This window comes from Mytilus edulis, chromosome 1 (assembly GCF_963676685.1).
Source record: "Mytilus edulis chromosome 1, xbMytEdul2.2, whole genome shotgun sequence".
Lineage (NCBI taxonomy): Eukaryota > Metazoa > Mollusca > Bivalvia > Mytilida > Mytilidae > Mytilus > Mytilus edulis.
Window position 1 is genome coordinate 105,483,849 of NC_092344.1, and position 25,532 is coordinate 105,509,380.

The 25,532-nt window shown below is 32.1% G+C and overlaps 2 protein-coding genes and 1 long non-coding RNA gene across 12 annotated transcripts in view; 2 read left to right on the forward strand and 1 right to left on the reverse strand.

Moving 5' to 3' along the window:
* The window catches only part of LOC139516873 (histone-lysine N-methyltransferase, H3 lysine-79 specific-like), a 42,690-nt gene extending 33,233 nt beyond the window's left edge, over positions 1 to 9,457 (reverse strand). For all 8 annotated transcript variants that reach the window (XM_071307351.1, XM_071307334.1, XM_071307318.1 and 5 more), the window contains exons 1-2: positions 9,209 to 9,457; positions 9,061 to 9,101 (exon numbers count right to left, since the gene is read on the reverse strand). In XM_071307351.1, the coding sequence (XP_071163452.1) occupies positions 9,061 to 9,101; positions 9,209 to 9,283 (116 nt within the window). In that variant the 5' untranslated portion in view covers positions 9,284 to 9,457. The remainder of the gene's footprint in view (positions 1 to 9,060; positions 9,102 to 9,208) is intronic.
* Positions 1 to 25,532, forward strand: part of LOC139517135 (uncharacterized) — a 560,758-nt gene that overhangs the window by 186,774 nt on the left and 348,452 nt on the right. The window lies entirely within an intron of this gene.
* Positions 1,896 to 25,532, forward strand: part of LOC139516981 (DNA repair and recombination protein RAD54-like) — a 39,651-nt gene continuing 16,014 nt past the window's right edge. The window contains exons 1-7 of one of the 2 annotated variants that reach the window (XM_071307495.1): positions 1,896 to 2,069; positions 19,283 to 19,366; positions 20,647 to 20,745; positions 21,846 to 21,906; positions 22,438 to 22,573; positions 25,012 to 25,081; positions 25,451 to 25,528. In XM_071307495.1, coding sequence (XP_071163596.1) covers positions 2,058 to 2,069; positions 19,283 to 19,366; positions 20,647 to 20,745; positions 21,846 to 21,906; positions 22,438 to 22,573; positions 25,012 to 25,081; positions 25,451 to 25,528 — 540 coding nt within the window. In that variant the 5' untranslated portion in view covers positions 1,896 to 2,057. Of the gene's footprint in view, positions 2,070 to 9,548; positions 9,689 to 19,282; positions 19,367 to 20,646; positions 20,746 to 21,845; positions 21,907 to 22,437; positions 22,574 to 25,011; positions 25,082 to 25,450; positions 25,529 to 25,532 lie in introns of those variants that run through there. The other variant, XM_071307504.1, reaches the window with a different exon arrangement.

Below are 25,532 nucleotides of genomic sequence, written 5' to 3' on the forward strand. Positions count from 1 at the left end.
AAAACTTAATCCCAGCCTCCCCTTTGTTATATGGTACATTGTGGTACAATTTCAGAGAGATCCATGCAATTACACACAAGGTAATGTCTGGAAACTAGAAAAATGCTTGTTTTTGCCCCTTTTTGGCCCTTAATTCCTAAACTTTGGCCCGATAACCCCTTAAATGAATCCAAACTTTCTACTTGTGATTTTAAACATTGCATTTTACTTTCAGAGCAATTGAAATACTGGTAAACAAGTTATTATCCTGAAACTAGAAAAATGCTTGTTTTGGCCCCTTTTGGGCCCCTAATTCCTAAACGGTTCGGACCATCATCCCCAAAATAAATTCCAACCTTCCTTTTGTGGTATTGAACCTTCTGAAAAAATTTCATTAAGATCTATACACTTAAACTAAAGTTATTATCCGGAAACCAAAGTGTCTTCGGAAGACGACGCAGACGATGACATACCATTATATGAACCCAAAATTTTATGGGGTCGTATAAAAAAATGGAGTTACCATTCATTTAAGCTCAAAATCTGCCTCCGGAAGAAGCATACATTTTTGTTAATGTCCTTTTTTTTCTGTTCATCCATCACTGAAAAAAAATAAGTCAATTATACGCGCCTTTATGACGTCATTTACCAGATAGAGGGGGTCACCTGTATCCCTGCATTATTAACGTTCATCAAGCGTCTTAGTGATCGTCATTGTGCAGGATAAACTAGAAATAATGGTTGTTCTGTAGATACTTAATGACATCAATGCTGATTGTCAATTTTGAGAATTTAATTTGACAATTTCACAAGAAACAGAACGGAAATGTGTGAAAAAGTGTTTAAATTCAATCTATTCATTTTTGTGTCTCCTTCCCATCAATCTCAGTAATATTTTTTTGGGGGTTTACCAAACTATCAAAACAAAACAATTGACGGTAGGGCTTGTCACTTTGGTCAAACCCATAGGGGATTGACAACTTGAAGCGGTCTTTCCCCAAAAATAAGCTGCCCAAATTTCTGTTCATCACAAAGAACTTATTACAAAGAGTTCAAATTTAACCATGTAGTGCAAATGCTGTCTCAGCATTGTTTCAGAATAAACTAGTTTAATAACATAAAGCAATGTAACATGGATATAGGACGTACATAAAGAGAATCTGTGTTAATTTGTAACCAAGGATTCAGACAAGTTGTGGCATTATACTTAAATAAAATCAATAAACCTTTATCAGGGCAGATACAAAATGTATGGCTTTTGTACTTCTTGTTTAAAAACTATCAGATATTCTTATACAATTTTTCTGTTTGGAACATTTTTCAATAGAGGAGGATTAAGGAGGGCCATGGTGCCTCCCTTTATGAAGCTGCATTTATAGATAAATCAGACTTTTTACCTTCTTCACTACAAATGTTGCCTAGTTCCCCCCCCCCCCCCCCCCTTTTTCTCCCTTTTCAAATTCCTGGATCCTCAACTGTACATGTTCAATAACCTATTCTTTTTCAATAATCTGTTATATAAATAAATCAATAACGGAACAAATAAGATATTTCTTATTGTACTTCTTATTGAGGAAAAAGTCTTGTGATGTTTTATGAATTAATGATAAAAGTATTATTAGGATTTTTAATGATGTTTTATTACATTTATGTGCATGCTATATGTTCTTGATCTTTATTTGATTTAAAGAATAATGTCAGGATAAAATCATCTTGAATTCCATCATGTGTGTACTAAAATAAGGCCAGATGCCTCAACATTTGATCACTTGTATGGTATAAAAAGAAGATAGCAGGTAAAATCTAAAGAGTCATTTGTATCTGTTTATATCAGGATGCCATTGAACTGAAACCTTTCATATTGTTCAATCGATGACATTTCTACACCAGGAAGCTACACTTAAATAAAAAAAAATAGTCACTTAAACTGCACTTAATTGTCTGTACTTTAATTTTCGTTTATAAATGCAATCAAAATAAGTCAATACTTAAAAGGAAATGAAACTAGGAACTGATCAGTTTTTTTTTGAAATTATCAACAGTCAAACTGGAATACCAATGTATCATTTGATATTTCTATGAAACTTGAGGTAAGATTTTTCAGTAAAACCTTTTTTACAACTAATCTTGTTATGAATCTAGTTGCATTATTATTTATAGAACTAGGCCATTTTCAAAAAACCTACATGATCAATAGAGCAAAACAATTACATAAATTGTGTATTAGGTAACAACAATGGATTTCATGTAAATGCCACATTATAAATAACATCTGGCATATTTTCAATGGAAAATTATATAATAGATTTTGAAAAGTTGATATAAAGAAAATTGTCAGGACAAAAGAAAGTCTTCAATTTACAAAGGTTTTTTTTTTTATAGATTGTAAATACGAATAAAAGTGGATATGAATTATGAGTCAATACAGCAACCAAAAAATACACTAGAACAAGCAAATTTGTAGGCTGTCAAAACTTCAGCAAAGATTGTTCTTATATTTAAAAGTGTCAATGTTTATGCGACCAAGGACCATAATTCCCAACTAAAAAAAAACCACAATAATTGTCAAGACAATTTGTCAAGACAAATCTTAACATCTATAGAAACAATATACAAATATTTGACAAAGGATTGGATCAAGCATTCTTAAGTTAGCTCATGGAATCAACATAAAGTGTCATATTCCTATTAATCAAGGTCAGATATCCTCATGTTGTAATCAGGAACAAGTCAACATAGTGGAATATTTGTCAATTTGTTGCAGGAAAATAACTGGAAACCTCCCTGGATACATGACAATGGATCTGTAATGTATAACCATATACATAAATGGCAGGAGACAGCTGGAATCCTTCCCCTGCCTGTCAACTACACTACTCAAAATTAAGAACCAGAAAATTCAGTTCACAAAAACAAGTTTAGGTCAACAGTCAGACTGTCTTCAACAATAATAAAGTGTCCCTATAATATGACAAGATCTGTAAGTCCACTGAGAGTCTAGGAAAGTTTCAAATCAACTGAACAGAGACCAGAAACTTAGAGATCTGTTATCCGCATCAAATTCACTAAAAGCCTTTAAGTTCACCTTAAGATAATACAGCAAAACAAAAACAAATAAATATTTACTTTAAATCTAATAGAATGCACAAAACAAGAGCAAGAGTGATTAATGATCATAAGTTTATATGTCACTTGAATATCATAACTACTACAGATACACTTAGACTAGACATTATAACTTTGACCCAATTCAAATCCGAGTACCTCCGTGATAAAAGTAGTTTAAATCTACCCATGACCTATTCTTTGAAAAAAAATAGCCTGAATACAAAAATTCCTTTATTGTCAAGTCCCTTAAAAGCTATGTTATTTATTAGCTAACAAGCCATCTACATAAAAGCTGATTACCAAGTGCTTGCCTTATAAAAGATATTCTTTGTTGAGTACACTAATGATCCTGATGCTCTGTAATGATTACAGGAATTATTGATTTGTTAGGTCAGTAGATTCCAGGTTATTGATCCTCTAGTACAGCTAGGTTATTATATGGTCAGTCACCTTACAAATTTTAAGTTAATAAAAAAGAATATTGTGTGTAATCATTAATTATAGATGATATCCATATAAACCATCAAAATTAATGTTCATATATATTTGTTTACAAATCAGGTCACTGAAAGTAAATCTTGGTTAAAGAAGTAGGTGAGGGTAACAAGTTCAATATCCCTTCCCTTAAAATTGTAACTACAGGTTACTGCTATTGATTCCTGTAAAGAACAATGTATAAACTGTTGGGTCAGCTACCTTATAACCACATTACCAGAAGAACAGTGTGTCAAGTAAATCTTTGTCTGGCCTTATTTACAGCCAATGAGTTATAGGGGTCTATCAAGCATCCGATAGTTCTTGACGTCTGTTGAAATTTAGGTTATACAGAATTAGGGTAAATGACTCTACCAGGGGCTGGGAGGTTAGTGGCCTGGTACAAATCAATACCAATAATTAGGTGAAAATTTGTTGTTTAAAGGTTTATTGTGCCAATAAATTTGGTTGAAGGGATAAGACTTTCTGATCAAATATGATCTACATGTTAGTAGAATGCTTAGCTAAAGAATTATTTGAACCTGGAATAATTTTGAATTCTGGGAAAATTGATAAATGTATGATGAAACTAACCAAACTAAAGAGGGTTAGCCATGCACTCATGACTATAATTAATTTAACGTTCACTGATATTTCACTATAGACTAATTAACCCCCCTTAGCCATGCATACATGCTTGGCTATCCCTACTACATTAGGTTAATTTTCATCCTACATTTCTTGTCAATTTTCCAGAATTCAAAATTAATACTGAATCAAATAATTTCGAATTCTAAATATTAAAGTATAATATATAATACATGCTGAAACTGTTTTTCTTTGTATGTTCTTGTTATTGTATACTGATCTATACTGCTATTGTCCTATTCTCATTGTAAGCCCAAAGCCAGCCATTGAAGGTTAAGGGGGAGGGGGGAGGTGCTGACTGACCTAAGAGGGGGCGCTCCAGTCCTGCTTCAGTGATTTCCTATATAATCAACCACTTCCACTATTCAAATGTCAACTTATACTGCAGAGTAATGATACAACAATAGTATAACCAAAAAGTAGTTTATCTAATCAACAGTACAAACATAAACAAACCTAAAAATTATATGTACTAATAAGGGAGTATTTCACTGAATACAATCTGATATGCAAAGGTTCTTTTTAATCAATCTTACTTCCTATATATTTATCCGTTAAAAGATTAAATAAATATTTTAGACTTTGAAAAGAAACTTCCTGTTGTAAAATGATTGGTACAACCATTGAGATCAATAAACATGAACTATATGTAAAAGCAGTCTAGACATGACCGTCATGTCAAAACTTTTAAATCATTTACAAAATAGCTCAATCAAATCGTAATTTATGGTTATATTATTTAGTCCATATTATTTCTTAATTGAACAGCTGCACCATGCATATGTTTTCTTTGGACAAGAGTTCATATTTTAAAAATAAACAACCCATTTAGGTGTCCTCCAATTAAGGTGAAAAATTGTCTTTGATAGGTTTATATGCCTTGTGTGATTAATTCTGTATCTACATGTATATCAAGAGATGTATCTCAAACAATAGGTTTGCATTAAAGAAAGAGATGTTTGATTAATCTAGTGCTTATTAATTCAAACAACATTGGTATCAAGCAAAGAGATGTGTTGGGTACAACCTGAATTTCCATAAGGGCTGTGTTATTATTTTATTTACTTAAAATCAGGTCAATACCTAATACAACAGTGTTCATTGTTCAACGTTCAATGGAATAGTTAAGTTTGTCAAAAATAGATTTCTATGTGATTAAAAAAATGAATTACAAAATATTTGGAATTATTTGAAAACATACTGATAGTGTTCTCTCCACAAGTTTCATATAACATCCTGGTAAACAGGGGATTTTGAAATACAATTGTCTTTCTGGAAATTACAGCATCATCACATACATAACACGATATAACGGAGAAAAAAAATTCCAGATAGCATCACATTAACAGGATGCTAAAAGGCCCTAGAGAGAAGTGTTTAGAACTCTAAGACTAAAAAGATAATCAGATTTTAACAGTTTCATATAATTTGTCATATGGGCTCACTATTATTAAGAAAAGTCCTATATTAAATTCAGATTTATCAAATATTAAAACCAAGTTATGTCAAGTAAACATACAGCTGTTGATGGCAAATTCTTTTTTTTATTCATCATGTCCATGTCCAATTATTTTATTTAGAATGGGTACATTAAATCTGATGACTCATGTAAACATATATATAGACATGTCTTGTAAATCATGTAAATAGGTCAAAGTCTCAAATGGCAGGTTGCAAAATATGATTAAATTTTGTTGGGAAAGTCTGGAAAAATTAAGAAGTTGATCCCACATACTAGATAACAAACTTTTGCTATCTGGGTTTTAACCTCGTCAAACCCAGTCAAAAACGACATCTTTCAAGTCATATTTTGCTGATTTAATTGTATTCATTGATCACCTGGTAGGGCACCAATTGCAATATCCTGTCATATCTGAATTACATGAAACTTTTGAAATTATAAAAATCAGGAATCATGGTATGATTCCAAGGAGAAAAGAATCAACTAGAATGAGTATGTGAACAATATCACTGCACAGACAGCCTTCAACAAGAAGCAAAACACATGAATTTTAACAGACCCTGGTATGACATACATGCTTACAGACTGCCAACAATGATCACTGAATTACAGATAGAAGCTCATAACTTAGGACAGATACAAAAAGAGTGCAGCAGGGTAATCATGTTTTAGAAGAGTCAACAACCTCCCCTCCCTAACACCACTGTCTTTGGTTATGGAAAAATTAAGACCAGGAAACATGTTTAATGCTGTCGCTTACTGTATGTGCCTGTCCAAAGTCAAGAGTCTGTTTTTTTTCAGTGGTTGTTTTGTGTTGCTGTATTGTTTACCATGAAGATCAGAACTATTTAAATACATAAAATAACGAGATGTGGTATGATTGTCCAATTAGACAACTTTATAAGGTTGCACAAAACTGGTTTTTTTTTAACAATTAACCCCCCCCCCCCCAAAAAAAAACCCCAACACAAATGACTTATTGAAGTACTAAGTTACTGATATCTAGTATTTTACTGATTACAACTTATAAATAATCATGTTCCTATAGACTAAGGCAAAAAAAAATAGGTGTGTTTACTGTACCCCTACCTACCCTAAAGTTTTTGTTTTACCATTTTTGATTAAGCGCTGTTAAAGTCACAATGTTGCTCCCATTGACACAATGTAAAAAATATTTCTTTCAAAAATCCCTACCTGTAACCTGCCTACCCTATTATTTTTCAGCATGTGACAGCCTAACATATCAATAAGTACATCTTTAACAGATTTTGTAGAAAAAATTTTCAGCAGTCTGAGAAAACTATGGATTTTTGTGCAATGGCAAAATAAAAATACATTGGTATCTACAGGAAGGAAAGAAAATTTTAAAAAATTACCACTGCTTTTGGACTTCAATGCTAGAGGTTAACAATGCATGAGGGAACTGTACGATAGACTTTTAGACTCATTGGAATCAGGAAGTGGGTGGAATATGGAAATGGAATTAATTTTGAAAATTGTTATACTTGGAAAGTTATTCTGCCCATAAAATCAAAATGGTAACTGATAGTTCCAGGTCCCTACTTTTTATTTTATCAACTAATAATCATCCCAACTGCTCTTAAGACTTACATTTATATATTAGAACACACCAATGACATTGCAGGTCCATAGTGCAAAGGTCTTATTTTCAGCTTGGATTTTAAGTATTCATATTGTCATGCTGACTAATATAAAGTGCAAAATTTTATCTGCTTTAAAACTCTTTCTGTTAGAACATGTCCTGGGTTATTATAATAATATAGTAGCAGTACTCGTAATAGTGGAAGGGAAGAATAAAGAAGGAAATCTATAACTGGAAACTACATGGGACTTAGTTCTATTGGTTACTAAAAATGGGTATTGGATTCAATCTTGAACTTGTTAATTATTGGTTATATCAATTATGTGAAAAACAAAAAGGCCTGGAATAGTGCAAGTTTAAATCAACACAATGGTTCTATATGAGTTATTTACAAAGTTAAATTCTTATTTTCATGGTTTTATGGGAAACTGATTAACAAATTTGACCTTGTTGTTTTATAACTTTAGATATATAAACTGAAGTTATCAATAATTACATAAATATCTGTACAAGGTCTTTGATGGGCAACAAACATGAATTATCAATGACATTCAGAAAATCAGAGGACACTTTCGAGATACATTAATTTGCAGAAGAACCTAACAATAGATAATTAATATTGTATACATATCAAGTAGTTAGGCATTCTATGTAACTGATTATGAAAACTACTGCAAATTCCAAAATTGTTGAGAGGTTCGATTCTTTGTCTTAATATTGCTTATAATGCGACGTGGTGAGATTTGCAATATTAAGAACTTGCATTCTGCCATCAGATGCATATAAATGTATGCATTCTCAATTTCATTTGTTCCAGTGTATCCCAAACTCTGTCTGACCGACAAAATTTTAAAATATTTTGGTTGAATATATAGTAGAAAAGTCCAAATTTCACTTTCGCTCAGACAAACCCTAAAACAGTTTGGCACAGACTATGTTCTAGAAATTACAATAACTAATTTTCCATTGATGTCCACTCTTTAAAATTAGACAAAAATCCATTTATAAATAAATGCACACAATATTTACGAATTAACAGAATTCTAATTAAGAAACAGAAAAAAAAGAAAGGTAATATATATTCACTTAAGTACACAGGTACATCCTCTCCTTCTGTCATATGTATCTCTCCTCATAACAGATGAGAAGTTTACTAAATGTGTAAAATTGCTGAGTCAGCATATTTTCATTGTTAATGGCAATATGCAAATACTGTTTTGTTGTAAAAGCTGACCATTGTGAACACCTGTTTCATTACTATCTACTTATATGTATATATCATTATATATCAATATATGGATTTTCCTCTTTTCATAAGTTATTCATCATCCAGAGTTATAAGAAATAATTAAACATAGAGGAAATGAAATCTAAAATGTATCTAAATATACTTCTAGCAAATTAAAATCTTTAAGTTCTTGCTTGTCTATTTTATCATTTTCTCTGCACAAATCCAAGTGTAGAGAGCTGTCTTCTTGTACTGGCTACTGTGCACTCTTGACATAATTAAATTTGACCCAAAATAGTAATGCAGTCTGTCCATAAATGGGGATAGACATTAATTTTGACTAAACAGTCATGATTTCTATAATAACTTTATTCATCTGCATTCATCAAAAATGCCCTTGCACTAAACTAAGATTGATAGTTTTCATAAAAAATATCGGTTACATTCCTTCGAGTCAGTGAAACATGATTGAATACATTATCTGCATGGCGTCGGTGTAAAAATAGACCATGTCAGTGTTTTGTCCTGTTTTTGTAATAATTTGAATAAACAACTTACCTGATCGTTTCAACAATTTCGTTATTCTCATCGTCTTTATCCTGAAAAGTAAGATTTATAATATGAACGAATAAATACTAAAAATAACCTAAGAAATTTTGTCTTTTTGATAAAGGGTATTATGATTTTCAGTCTAAACACGCCTTACCGACGAAGCTAATGGCCAAGTAAATACTGCAGGTTCCGACCCAACTGGGCTATGTAATTTTAGTTCTTTTTCCATGCTTGATCGTGTATGCTTCCTTTATCCATTGATGGTCAAGTATTGAGAGTATATCTCAGTATTTGACCATTACTCTCAGTGTCCCAGTAACCCACTTCCAGCGTCAGTTCCTGCACATGGGAACACCGTCTGGCACGTGAGATGTTACAGGGAATTTGATTGGTCCTGTCAGGCAGATTGGGAATCACCAGTTATGGCGGCTCTGTTCGAAAAGGAAAATCCCCTTTGCTCAGATGAATGAAAAAATATGTATTGTTGACTTTTAAAGTATTTCTTTAAGTCCAATCAAGTTAAATATCAATGATGATGATACTACAGAAGTACTATTGAAACCACGATGTTGATATAAATCACAGAAAGAAGATGCTGTTACCGCCTACACACTGACTTCTGTTTTGCGAAATGGTCTGTTACGTCATTAATCATGAATCGTAGTTTTTTTTACACCTACATAAAACTGTATCCGTAATAGTATATTTATCGTGTCAACATATCTACAAATTTTAAATATTTTCTGTATTTGGAATATTAGTCGTGTGGAATACAGAATAAACAAAAAAACTTTCTGTAAGCCAGAGGAAAGGGGGTGTTTAAAATCATATCTTATTTATCAAGAGGGTGGCATATTAGGTTAAGGGAAATCTCCCATGGGTCATTCACACCCTCTTTATCTGACATTGTTTATCCTGAATAAATACATAATATCATGTGAATATAAGCTGAATTAAATTTCAAAATTTGGGGGGAGGGGGGTGGTCTAATATGAATCCGGGTCCGTTCGCGCCCATTCACGTTCGCACCCACTCATGTTCGCCCCCTTTCACTTTCGCACCCTACATGTTCGCCCCCAATTTTAATTGGTTTTGTGTTTGATAACTTTGTAATCAAATTTTTGTCAAGTGTATTCTAATAAGTATAATTGTTGTCATCGTCTCAAAATAAAGTGAGACAGCATTTTTTTTTTGTGTTGAACAAATCTTAATCATGTTTTGGATAGTGTATTGTTAAAAAAATTAATAATCCTTTCTAAATAAAGTGGGATTCTGTCAACGTTTTATTTTGTGCTGAATAACTCTTAATCATGTTTTGGTTAGTGTATTCAGTGCTATAACTTTTGTTTCATTGACTTGTTTTAAAATGAAAGGAGATTCTGACGTTTTTTTCTTCTGTGTTGAATAAATGTTATCATGTTTTGGTTATAATAGTATATATTTAATTGTGTTATTGTTTCAGGTCAAAGGGACCAAGCTGTTAAAAACAATTATCCGGTTTTGTGTTTTTCATTTAAAATCTTCAAAGTTTTACTCATATTAAGCTATAAATACATTCAGTATTTACACCAAAGCAATTTTAAACAACAATCATAATTTTCCAATTATTCAACTGGAATGTGAATTAAAATTGGGCGCGAATGTGTAGAGTGCGAACGGACCTTGGGGCGAACGTGTAGGATGCGAAAGTGTTTTGGGCGCGAACGGACCTGATACAGTCTAATATGCACACCAAACCATGGCAGTATAATCAGTTCATTGATTGTGGCCATTTTCTGGCAGAAGCAGAATACATGACAACCTACATGTAGCTTGTGCAACACAATGCATTCTTGGAAAACCCATATGAGACCAGGGTTGCGTTCAATATCGTAGCAGCTATGTAGTGCTACGTAGATTTTGACTATTGAACCTGTAGCTATAGACTAGTTGTTACATAGATATTGATAGCAGCTACGTAGCTGCTACGATATTGAACTCTACCCTGGCTGGATATATAGACCTTATCGCTATTTTGAAATCTGTGCCTCCTTAACTATTGCTGTATGTAACAACCATTTTTCCATTGAGGCATGAGGTATTTTCTATATAAGATAAGATAAGATAAATTTTATTTCCAATAGTGGACCCATTCTAGACATAATCAGTACATGACCTCAAAATTTTATGGGAACTTTTGTCTGATTGTGATGTCCAGTAATTATGGCAGACAAATAGCAATTTAACCCTCTGGCTGCCAGAGGGACACATATGTCCATGTTTTAAAACAAGAATTTGCATGATACCATTAATCTGCATCATTGAAAATGCCTTGGAATATATATATTTAGATAAATGTTAGCTGTTCCTAATCTTATGATATAAACCTCTAGTGGTATATAATGTTTTATCAAAGAAAACTATGCTTTTAGGCAATGAGAAAAGAGAAAATTTGGACATTTGACTTCTTAGAAATTATTGTCTTGGTTTCTTACATTCATTTGGGATTTATTTTTTAATATTATGAAAAAATATCTTGAAGAGGTTAAGAAAATAAAATTATAGTTTGTAATACATTTTTTTGTATTTTAAATCTCAAAATCATTACAAGAGGAAGAAAATTTCAAAGCAAACATTTTTATATAAAAGTAAAAAAAAAAAAATCAAATTATCAAAGAGTGAAATGCATGATTAAAACAAGAGGCTTATTTTTTATTGCTTCTAGATTATTCAGGTGTGAAAATTTAATTACTTAATTAAATCATTTGTTAATCTTTTTATTCCTATAAGAAATTGCATAACTGTAATTTACAAATAAATCACAAGTTAGATTACAATTGAATTAACAAAATTATGAAAACAAAATGGATATTTATATGCAAAAGTATACACAACATGTGATGGCAATATACCATGCTACAAAAAAGTTGTTTTATAGAGTATAATACAATTACCTCTGCATACATACATGACATATATATAAAAGTATTGAAATTGATTTTTCTATAACATTAATTTTTGCTTTATCAAATCCAAATTGTCGACTTTCGAAAGAATTATAGATCGGCTTCAAAGTACAAAAGTTCTAACTTTTCCTATTATAATCAAAAAAATTTTATCATGATATTTTCTTTGTGATTTTACCATGATGAATAGTCGGGCACAGGATGTTTGCGCTATTTTACCTGTAAATCAATAGGACATTTGCGCTTCAAATAGTATGGACATTTGCGCTTTAAATTTTGATTCACCTGTATTTAATTGACCGGACATTTGCGCTTTTTACCTATATAGCCATCTTCATGTATTTTTAATCATTCATTACATAAATAAACCCAATTTATATTTGACAATAAATTGTCATTAGTTAGTTCAAATTAACACAGTCTTATGCACGGAATTTAAAGTTATAAAGACTTAGTAATGGAAAAAAAATGTATATATGTCATGATGGATTTTTATATCGTTTTGACCAAACCCTCAAATGTGAGGACATTTCATGGAGATGTACCTTGAAAAATTGTAATGTAGTATTAAAACGGACAATGGAACTACTTATAGTTTGAGTCAGAAAAATGAACATAATAAAAAATAATTTGTGCTGGATTGAAATATGTAAGAAAGATGTTGGTGAAGATTCTTTGCTTCCTAAGAATTTATAACCTGTATCAAAGGTTATGTACAAAATAAGGTGAAAATCACTAAGTCAAGAGAAGATGTTCACACTCTCTTTGAAGGTTTTCCCTTACAGACCTCAAAATCCCCCCAAAAACTCTGCCGGTCTCAAATCCGGATAACACAGGATGGAAGTCTTAAACACCAAATATTGCAAAAGCGCAAATGTCCTATGTAAAAAGCGCAAATGTCCTTTTTTAAAAAGCACAAATGTCCTGTAATTTGAAGCGCAAGTGTCCAATACATGTATAAAAAGCGCAAATGTCCTATGAAAAAGCGAAAACGCCCCGCGCCGGAATAGTCATTATATTGTGACAAATCTGGACTTATTATTGTTATTATTTAGCGTATTATTTATTGTATATGACATATATTTATTTGAATATTGCCGGGTGGTCAACTTCTCGGGTGTGCACAAACACTGATAAATGCATTGACTTTCATACTCATGATTTAAACTATTTGTACTTTGCAAGCGATAAGGGCCAGTTTTATATGTATATCTTGGTAATGTTTACCTATGAAATACTTTGATTATCCCGTCATATAGTGATTTATTTTGACAAATATCGTCGTGAGATTCAACTTGTTTACATCTGCCATGACACCGTTTTGTACTTTCACTTTGCGATCTCACATTATTATTTGTTTAAGTTAACACTTTATCAATGCAGATAAATTGCGTATTTATTATGTTTGTGCCTCCCTTTTCATTTACATTGTGTTTATTTATGATAGAACAGGGTTTTCATTGATCTCATTTAAGCATTATATCTAATGCGTAAGGTTATGTAAATTACACCCAAGTTCATACGCCGTATCGAGAAAGGAATTTACTGTCCGTTTAAAAATAGCATTATGTAGAAATGTCCTTTTAGTTTTATTTGCTTTTAAATATAATTCGGACAAGAAGGACAAAATGAGGACAACTTAATAACGAGTATTTATTTAGTAATAACGAAATCTGATTGTCTTATTGAACGTTTCAAGCCGAAAGACGTAAGAAACGTTGCTTTTGATTGGACGATTAGATGTTTACTCTAACGTCATAGTAAGTGCCAAAAGACATAAATAGGAGCCTGTAGAACAACATGTCATTCTGAATCAATCTCTTAAACTGTCAACTACAATTTACATTGACCACCTGATTTATTGTTTTATTTGCTGAAAGACAAATGTGTATCATTTTGATGTTTATTATATTGAAAGAAGAAGTCAAAATACGACTGAAATAAATACTATTGTTATGTATTACAAATCTGTTTCTTCATATTGCCGCTGAGTTAAATGATGATTCCACTCCTCCTGAATGAGTTATTAAACAGAATTATAGCAACCCTAGGTTTGTTACAATATTTGTTATTTTACACCATGTATAATATAAAAAAGTTGTATTAGGATCGCCAATGAGAAAACTACCCACAAAAGACCAAAATGACACAGACATTAACAACTATAGGTCACTGTACAGCCTTCAAAAATGAGCAAAGCCCATACCGCATAGTCAGCTATAATAGGCCCCGATAAGACAATGTAAAACAATTCAAAAACGACAACCACTGAATTACAGGCTCCTGAGACTGTATAAAAGATATTGACAGATAAAATGTTTACCCATATTAAAATGGGCATTGGGTATGACATTACAGAATTATTTCTTACATTCATTATTTATATTGGAAGAAAGTGTAGACATTTCTGTATTTAATGGAAATGTACATTTACATATGTCTGTAGAAATTGATCTTTAGTTTTTGTTGAGCCTGCGACTTTTGTCAGAGAAAGCTTGACATAGAGATAGCAATCCTGCTGCGTTATTTAACTTCCTATGCCCTTAATATTTCAGGAAGCAGAATACCTAAATCCTTCATACTTTGAATATAAATGCTTTATGTTACGAAGTTTCCGTCTGTCATATGTCCATTGTCATGGTTCAGTGACTACTTCAAGTACTTGAAAAAAAAGTTCAGATTTTTAGTATTCTTAATTTCTCTCTTGTTATGAGTAATAGGAAAACTATATTTGGTATGTGCATAATTTTCAAGGTCTTCATGCCAATGAAACAGTTTTCACTTGACCTTGTCCTCATTTCAAGGTTAAGTTTTTGTGGTCAAGTCCATATATCAGATTCTTTAAGCAATAGGTCGACTATATTTGATGTATGAAATGATTGTAAGTTGTACATGTCCAACTGGCAGGTGTCATCTGACCTTGACCTCATTTTCATGGTTCTGTGGTCAAGGTTGAGTTTTTGTGCTTTTGTCTTTTTTAGCTCACCTGTCCCGAAGGGACAAGTGAGCTTATGCCATCACTTGGCGTCCGTCGTCGTCTGTCGTCTGTCGTCGTCTGTCGTCGTCGTAAACTATTTCAAGAATCTTCTCCTCTGAAACTACTGGGCCAAATACTTTCAAACTTTAACTGAATGTTCCTTAGGGTATCTAATTTATAAATTGTATCTGAAGTTTTGATCTATCAACAAACATGGTCGCCATTGCTAAAAATAGAACATAGGGGTCAAATGCAGTTTTTGGCTTATAACTCAAAAACCAAAGCATTTAGAGCAAATCTGACATGGGGTAATTTTGTTTATCAGGTCAAGATCTATCTGCCCTGAAATTTTCAGATGAATCAGACAACCCGTTGTTGGGTTGCTGCCCCTGAATTGGTAATTTTAAGGAAATTTTGCTGTTTTTGGTTATTATCTTGAATATTATTATAGATAGAGATAAACTGTAAACAGGAATAATGTTCAGCAAAGTAAGATTTACAAATAAGTCAACATGACGGAAATGGTCAGTTGACCCCTTTAGGAGTTATTGCCCTTTATAGTCATTTTTAACCATTTTTCGTAAATCTTAGTAATCTTTTACAAAAATCTTCTCCTCTGAAACTACTGGGCCAAATACTTCCAAACTTTAATTGAATGTTCCTTAGGGTATCTAGTTTGTAAATTGTATCCGAAGTTATGATCTATCAACAAACATGGTCGCCATTGCTAAAAATAGAACATAGGGGTCAAATGCAGTTTTTGGCTTATAACTCAAAAACCAAAGCATTTAGAGCAAATCTGACGTGGGGTAATATTGTTTATCAGGTCAAGATCTATCTGCCTTGAAATTTTCAGATGAATCAGACAACCTGTTGTTGGGTTGCTGCCCCTGAATTGGTAATTTTAAGGAAATTTTGCTGTTTTTGGTTATTATCTTGAATATTATTATAGATAGAGATAAACTGTAAAAAGGAATAATGTTCAGCAAAGTAAGATTTACAAATAAGTCAACATGACGGAAATGGTCAGTTGACCCCTTTAAGAGTTATTACCCTTTATAGTCAATTTTTAACCATTTTTCGTAAATCTTAGTTATCTTTTACAAAAATCTTCTACTCTGAAACTACTGGGCCAAATACTTCCAAACTTTAACTGAATGTTCCTTAGGGTATTTAGTTTGTAAATTGTATCCGAAGTTGTGATCTATCAACAAACATGGTCGCCATTGCTAAAAATAGAACATAGGGGTCAAATGCAGTTTTTGGCTTATAACTCAAAAACCAAAGCATTTAGAGCAAATCTGACATGGGATATTATTGTTTATCAGGTCAAGATCTATCTGCCCTGAAATTTTCAGATGAATCAGACAACCTGTTGTTGGGTTACTGCCCCTGAATTGGTAATTTTAAAGAAATTTTGCTGTTTTTGGTTATTATCTTGAATATTATTATAGATAGAGATAAACTGTAAACAGCAATAATGTTCAGCAAAGTAAGATTTACAAATAAGTCAACATGACGGAAATGGTCAGTTGACCCCTTTAGGAGTTATTGCCCTTTATAGTCAATTTTTAACCATTTTTCGTAAATCTTAGTAATCTTTTACAAAAATCTTCTCCTCTGAAACTACTGGGCCAAATACTTCCAAACTTTAACTGAATGTTCCTTAGGGTATCTAGTTTGTAAATTGTATCCGAAGTTATGATCTATCAACAAACATGGTCGCCATTGCTAAAAATAGAACATAGGGGTCAAATGCAGTTTTTGGCTTATAACTCAAAAACCAAAGCATTTAGAGCAAATCTGACATGGGGTAATATTGTTTATCAGGTCAAGATCTATCTGCCCTGAAATTTTCAGATGAATCAGACAACCCGTTGTTGGGTTGCTGCCCCTGAATTGATAATTTTAAGGAAATTTTGCTGTTTTTGTTTATTATCTTGAATATAATTATAGATAGAAATAAACTGTAAACAGCAATAATGTTCAGCAAAGTAAGATCTTCAATTAAGTCAATTTGACCAAAATTGTCAATTGACCCCTTAAGGAGTTATTGCCCTTTAAATACTTTTTTCACAATTTGTTCATCATGTTGACTTGCTTTAAAAAATCTTCTCCTTTGAAACTGCTGTATCAATTTCAGCCAAACTTAGGCTAAATGAGTTTCAGAGTATCTAGTATGTCAAGAAACATAGCTCCTATGGCTAAAATAGAACATAGGAGAAAATGATTATTTTTTTTGGCTTTTGAAGAAAATAGGACGATCCAAAAAAATTTAAATAAATTGAAAAGCCAAAATAATCATTGATGAGAGATTTAACCAAAAGAATTAAGGTGAGCGATTCAGGCTCTTGAGAGCCTCTTGTTTTCTGATACTATATAATAGCCTATAGGTCAACTATATTTGGTGTATGGACATATTTTACAATGTACATGTCAGTCTCGCAGGTTTTATTTGACCTTGACCTTAATTTCATTGTTCTTTGTTATTGTTTTTTTTGTGTGTTTTGGTATGTTTTTGATGGTCTATTATAGTTTGTTTCTTAGATACTATTAACGATAAGTCACCTATATTTAATGCATACATGTACATGTAGATTGATTGTAAGATGCACATTTCTGTCTGACATGATTCATCTGACCTTGACCTCTTTTTCTTGGTTCATTGGTCAGTGATTAGTTTTCTTGGTTAATTCTCATTTTTAGCTCACCTGGCTCAAAGGACCATATGAGCTTTTCTCATCACTTGGCGTTCATCGTCCGCAGTCTGTTGTCCGTCGTCGTTAACCTTTACAAAAATTTCTCCTCTGAAACAACTGTGCCAAATTGAACCAAACTTAGCCACAATCATTATTGGGGTATCTAGTTTAAAAAAGTGTGTCTGGTGACCCGGCCAACTAATCAAGATGGCCGCCATGGCTAAAAATAGAACATATGGGGTAAAATGTAGATTTTGGCTTTTTTCTCTGAAACCAAAGCATTTAGAGCAAATCTGATACGGCGTCAAATTGTTTATCAGGTCAAGATCTATCTGCCTTGAAATTTTCAGATGAATCAGACAACCCGTTGTTAGGTTGCTTCCCCTGATTGGTTATTTTACAGAAATTTTGCCGTTTTTGGTTATTATTTTGAATATTATTATAGATAGAGATAAACTGTATATACAGCAATAATGTTCAGCAAAGTAAGATCTACAAATAAGTCAACATGACCAAAATGGTCAGTTGACCCCTTAAGGAGTTATTGCTCTTTATAGTCAATTTTTAACAATTTTTCATAAATATTTGTAATCTTTTACAAAAATCTTCTCCTCTGAAATTACTGGGCCAAATTTAACCAAACTTGACCACAATCATCAATAGGGTAACTGGTTTTAAAATTGTGTCCGATGACCCCGTCTGCGAACAAAGATGGCCAACATGGCTAGAAATAGTACATAGGGTAAAATGCAGTTTTTGGTTTATATTTCTGAAACCAAAGCATTTAGAGCAAATCAGACAGGATAAAATGGTTCCTTAGGTCAAGATCTATCCACCATGAAAATTTCATACCATTCAGACAACCTGTTGTTGGGTTGCTGCCCCTGAATTGGTAATTTTAAGAAAATTTTGCAGCTTTTGGTTATTATCTTGAATATTATTATAGATAGAGGTAAACTGTAAACAGCAATAATGTACAGCAAAGTAATTCCTAAAAATAAGTCAACATAACTGAAACAGTCAATTGACCCCTTAAGGAGTTATTGCCCTTTATACTCAATTTTTAACAATTTTAAAAATTTTGCATATTTTTACAAAATATTTTCCACTGTAACTACTGGGTCAAGTTCATTATAGATAGAGATAATTGTAAGCAGCAAGAATGTTCAGTAAAGTAAGATCTACAAACACATCACCTTCACCAAAACACACTTTTGTCATGAATCTGTCTGTGTCCTTTGTTTAATATGCATATAGACCAAGGTGAGCAACACAGGCTCTTTAGAGTCTCTAGTTAGAAACTATAAGCAATAGGTCAACTATATTTTGTGTATTGAATGATTGTAAGGTGTACATGTATTTCTCGTTTCGGATGTCTGACATTGACCTCATTTTCTTGGATCATGTTAAGTTTATGTGATACTTATAGTAAAGCTTTATATTTAGGACTATCAACATAAATCAATGGTTATTGAAGAAGGGGAGACATTTCAGATGTGCACTCTTTTGTAAAATGGCATTATTTTTTTCAAGGTTTATTTTGTTGTTTTGATAAGTTTTGTAGGTTGTTTGCTGTTGCATTTATTTATTTACATATATTTTCACAGAGAAAGAGTCAGGCTCCAAGCCAGAGAAGTTTTCTGGTAGATGGTGGTAGTAAAAGAAGCCAGGACGAAACATTTTCCCCACAGGTATACATGTACTTACAGTTTTTATTGTAAATAGATCTCATTTATTTATTTCTTCACTGTCTTTTTTAATTTATGTCAGGAGTGTCACATATCATCTGAAAAAATTATCTGATGAAAAGCTTCTCAGTTTAATAGAAGATAAATGTGTAGTAGGAAGCGATTTATATTTTTTGTTTTAGTGACACCAGTTACCACATTGTAGCCAAAAGGAACACCAATATAACCAGTGGCGTATCCAGAAAAGGGGGGGTCTGGGAGTTGAAACACCCTTTTTTTTTAACGATCAATGCATTTGAATGGGGACATAACAAAGTTGGACCCCCCTTTTATAAAATGGCTGGATCCCCCACTGATAACTTATTGTGTCTAAATTCAGACATAAGGTGACACATTAAATAAGCATTTCAAAATTCTAAATTGTAAAACAATGCCATTTGAAATCATGTCACACTCATGACATAAAAAATTCAAGCTTTGGCATATGTTTTTTGTCACAGATATTTTAAACTTTTTCCTTTCTTTGGAATTGGAACTTCTGCGAATCAAAAAAATGTACCATTGAATTGCATATTGATGATTGATAGATGTCACTCTCTTGGTTTTATTTATCCTTTATTTTGGTAAAACTAATTGATAAATGCTGTGCTAAAGGCCATCAAGAGATTTAAGAGAGCCGTGGTGTAGTGGTAAGTGCACCGGACTACTAACACAAAGGTTCCTGGTTCAATTCCCATTCCGAATGAAAATTTCAGGGATTGAATTTTCGGCTCTCCCTTGACACCAATTGCGAGTATGGTCTTGAGGAAACGATGATAGTCCGTCGGAAGGGGACGATAAATGGCTGACCAGTGTAAAGAGAGAGCCATATCTCTTGCACATTAAAGACACCCTTGTAGATTTCAAAAAAAGAGCAGGCTAATGCCACTTCAAGGCAGCACTCGCACCCGCAAAGTGGAAAGGGATTAATATAAGTTGCAAAACTTGTTTTACAATCCACTATAAATAAAAATGTTTAAACTAAAGGCCATCAATGCAGTTGTGTACAGATAGACAACATATAACTGCCAAATTTTAGTCGATCTGCATATTTTACAAAACATTTATATGATAAAAACTTTGCCTCTTACATGTAGACAATTGATTTTTGCTGAGTCTGCTACATATATGTTGAGTAAACAAGACAGTGATCCTTATTTTCAATGACAGTGTAAACATTTAGGTTCAGTCAGTGATAAAAAGTTTGTTTTAGACATTATTAATTGTTTTATGTTTTCTTATAGGTGAAGAGAGTGAAATATCTAGATGACCACCAAAGTCCAGTCAGATCACCCCTATCCAATATTTCAACCAATATTTGTCATGAGGCTTTATCTCAACATGTAAGTTTAGTAAATGACAATAATGATAAAAAGCAGACTCTGAGAGACATAAGCGTTTTTACATTACCATACTTATAAAACCTGTCAAAAAGTCACTACGTAAAATACAGTAAGTTGTAGCAGTAATTAATTTCAAGGATTGTTCTGAAGATTCTCTGAAAGATGTCTTGTAATGGATCTACATATAAAAAGACATCCATGATATTGCTATTATTATTGAAAGGGTCATTAAAAACTAATATCCAAACAAATACAATCCTCTTGACCAATACCACCAGAAATAATACTTTTCCCAGAATGCAATTCCTTTTCTTTATAAGATCATTCAGCAGGGATCACTACAAAATAAAATTAAATGAAGATGTAATAAAAAGTATGGTAAATGACGGTAAAGAAGCTGTCAGATGGAAAAGTCAAATGTGGTCCTATTTCTAGATTTAATGCTAAGATATTTGATATTTGAGGAAAGTTGAGGATGGATTCTTTGATATTTTGGGTTGGGAGAAACTGTTGAGTTAGGGATTGGAAACTCTGTGTTGATGGTTTTATTATTGGCTGTTGTATTTCCAGAAAGTCAGAGTGAAACCCAAATTAACAGGAAAAGTTTTACTATTAGTAGCACTATTCCATTTCAACATTATAATCCGGCACCAGAATAATTGCCATAAGCCATTATACAGTTGCATGATAATTTTAAATTATATAAAGAACACAAATATACATTTACAATAATGTCACAATTATAGTATCAATATATGTTACATTGTATTACTTAATTTAAAATTTGCATGAGTAGATTTTCTGAACAGTATGAAATTTGAGAAAATAATCACTTAACTTCTGTATTTATATTTTTGCCCTTAAGTTACTTTGATAGGATACATGCATGTCATATTGTGTCTTATTTTTTACTATGACATCATCTTCTGATTGTTCTTTTTTTTTTCTTACTTGCTATATCAGAAATCAGCTTGAGATATGTGTATCATTTGGTATTAATCTTGCTTATTTTGTTATAACCCTGCATTGCTTTCTGTTAGACAATTTTGCTTCTAATGATTAGTACATTAATATTATCATAATTTCTATTATTTAAACAGGAAGCTCTTATCAGGAAGATACTGTCTAAACCATTTAAGATTCCAATTCCTAACTATAAAGGTAAGTGGGATAGTCATGATTGGGATTTGTTGTATTAGAGTATATTTTCTGACTGAGAATTTAAGTTTAATATTTATGTAGTCATTTCACCAAAAAAATCATTCTCTGCTTATTTGAAAGGCTTAATCCTTTCACAATACCAATTGAAAAATAGTAGCAGTTTGAATTCATATCTTCAACATTACCAACTGATGGTTGGTTAAAGGGATTCAGCTCAATGATAGTGAAAGGAAAGTTCTTTAAAGCAGTGCAGTGTAATAAAAAGTAGTTTTAACATCCAATTAGAAGGATTAAACACTTAGTCATAAGAAGCACAAGTTTACTTTAATGAACAAACTTAATATGAATTGAATATGAACACTCTTATCATCATGACAGTTAAGAAATAGTACGTCTCTTACAGTTCAGCAAATTTGAGTCAAAACAGGAAGAATATAGATAAAAAAGAACATAAAGAAAAACTTGAAATGTCATGATATACAGAAACTGAAGTTGAACATTCCTGCCATAGTATTTTCTTTTGTTTTACAGGTACCACCCTTAATAGAGCTCTAGGTGTAAGACGACAGGGAAACAGACAACCTTTGTATGACCCATTTGAAGAAGGAGCTCTGGTTTTATATACACCACCAGAACTCAGTGCACATGAACAACTCAAAGTTGACTTGTATGTGAAATTAAGTAGAAAACACTCATTATTAATTATTTTCTATAAAGTTGCATTACTATCATAACTATTTCAATGCCCTTCCCCTAGGTCACAGTCCAGTAACTTTTTATCAATAAGCAATTTTCAATGTTAAGTTTTCTGGTTAAGTTTGTCTGAAAGAAATTTTCAATATACAACCGTCAACGATGTTTTCTATAAAGTTACGTTACTGTTCATTCATGTTTTTTATGGATGTAAAATTTAAAAATAAACATTTTAACATGACGTCCTTCAAACGCTTTGAGTACACACCTGTGATAAAATATGAATATAATGCATTGGCTGTTCTGATCGTACTCCCACGTCATATGTTTTTTTATGAATGAAGTACCCAACGTCATAGAATGATGACGTAATAATTTAAGCATTTTACAGAAAAATACACACTTCTAATACCAACATATCACAACAAGGAATCTATCTAAACACGTTATTGTAAATAGTTTGATCATGTCAATTATTCTGTTTGCTCCGTTCTTTTACGCAAATCTAAAAGTGTGTTAATTTATGGGAACAGCAAATATTTGCCTCCACCTAGAGCGCTTCGATCCAAAAGAATTGCTGTATTTGTCCTATTAGAATCGAAATAATTCGTGGGGGCTTGAATATATCTAGATTTTACCACGGGTTGTCCCTTTATGCCGATATTTTACCCCTCGCTATCGCTCAGGGTAAAATATTTGTCATAATTGGCCAACCCGTGGTAAAATCACGATATATTCAAGCCCCCATGAATTATTTCTTAATTATTCAGGGAACATCTGGATATAATACAGGAGTTTTGCGCAATTTGCACTTTAAATTGGTGCTATATATTCACACTTAAAACTGTTAATGAATTTTTATGGACATTTAAGGTAACGGTACCAATTGACATTCTGCTAATTAACAACAATTGCAAATGTTTGAATAAAAAAAATCACAATATTACCTCACCAAGACTGAAAAACAAATAACAGTGTGAAAAACATACAGTTTACGTTCATATCGTTAACAAATTGTCAATGTTTTCATTGAAAATGACTGATACTTATGTCAAACTGAAAAATGTGACGCAGTCCAGTGTGAAATGACAAATATAGGGAAGGGTCCAGCAAAGATTCACAATGAGTACAATAAACTGACAGTTATAGACTTGACACTTCTTCAGCATGACAATTGAAGAGAAGGTTTATGAAAAAAGGTCACTGACTGAAACATTAGTTTACAAATGAATTATAAATGGTTATTGCATTAATATTGAGAAATATTATCCCCAGTAATATAGGGTTATTGCATGAATATTGGGGAATATTGTCCCGAGTAGAATTTTATATTGCACAAGCTTATGTTCTACGAGGGACAATATTCCCCAATATTCATGCACTAACCCCTTTATTGTATAGCAATATAATATTTAAAAGGAAAAATTGGTTTAAACTAAGATTTTGTCGTTGATGACGTCATGAATTTTGAAGATTTATTGCTCCAGTGCAATATTAGAATTTATTGAACGCTAACTTTTGATTACTTTCTGTGGGAAATATTATATTGCTATACAATAATATATCATATTGTAGTACATGTATATATATATTCGTTTGCTTGGGACAAGTTGAGAATTGATTTTGCCAATCGTTGATGGAAGTTTCCTTGGAGTTCATTTTTTTTTTTTTGTGAAGAATTTCTTATGAAGTTTTTAAATAATCTTGGATTTTGATTGGTAAATATCCCTTGTGTAAATAACACCCACCCTAGTTCATACAGAAATAGAACTTTGCAAAAATTAGTAAAATAATTTTATTTCAGAAAATTTAACCACAGGTATATTTGACAATGTACAGCAATATTAGTTTTAAATTATGTGTGGGTGAAGTTTTTCATTAGAATTTTTCAATTTTATTCCCAGTACATGTATAACAATAAGGGACTTTTTGGTCTCTGTGGCTTGTACTCTATATTCCATTTGTTTTGTCTCAAGAATTCCATTGGATAGTGTTATTTATGATAGTTTTTATACAGTGATTTGTGTCTGTTACAGGGAGAAGCATCCAGTTCATGTTGTAGTAGATCCAGTGTTAGATAGATCGTGTTTATTAATGATAGTTTGATACAGTGATTTGTATATTTTGTAGGGAGAAGCATCCAGTTCATGTAGTAGTAGATCCAGTGTTAGATAGATCGTGTTTATTAATGATAGTTTGATACAGTGATTTGTATATTTTGTAGGGAGAAGCATCCAGTTCATGTAGTAGTAGATCCAGTGTTAGATAGATCGTGTTTATTAATGATAGTTTGATACAGTGATTTGTATATTTTGTAGGGAGAAGCATCCAGTTCATGTAGTAGTAGATCCAGTGTTAGATAGATCGTGTTTATTAATGATAGTTTGATACAGTGATTTGTATATTTTGTAGGGAGAAGCACCCAGTTCATGTAGTAGTAGATCCAGTGTTGACTAAAGTTTTACGTCCTCATCAAAGAGAGGTAAGAAAAAATCAAATGTCTAGTGTTTGATATGTAAACAGAATGATTGCAGCAAATAATCTACCAATATTTATATTTTTTACCCTACAAAGCGGTCTCTATTTTGCAGTAACAGTCCAATTAACTTACAATTTACCATGATGGACCTGCTTAGCAGCACTTTTTAAATTAGATATAGTTATGATTATGCATGAAATATGATTTACTGATTGGCGTAGAATTTATTTTTAATTCATTCTCATGTCTTTGAAACTCAAACATTACGGGCCAATATATTTAAAATATTAATAGTCATGAAAAGTCTAGAAACATTGATATTTTGTGATTCCCACAGGAAAAACTAACAAAATAAATGATTATATGTTGTAGGGTGTTAAGTTTATGTATGACTGTGTCACAGGAGATCGAATAGAGAACAGTTATGGCTGTATCATGGCTGATGAAATGGTAA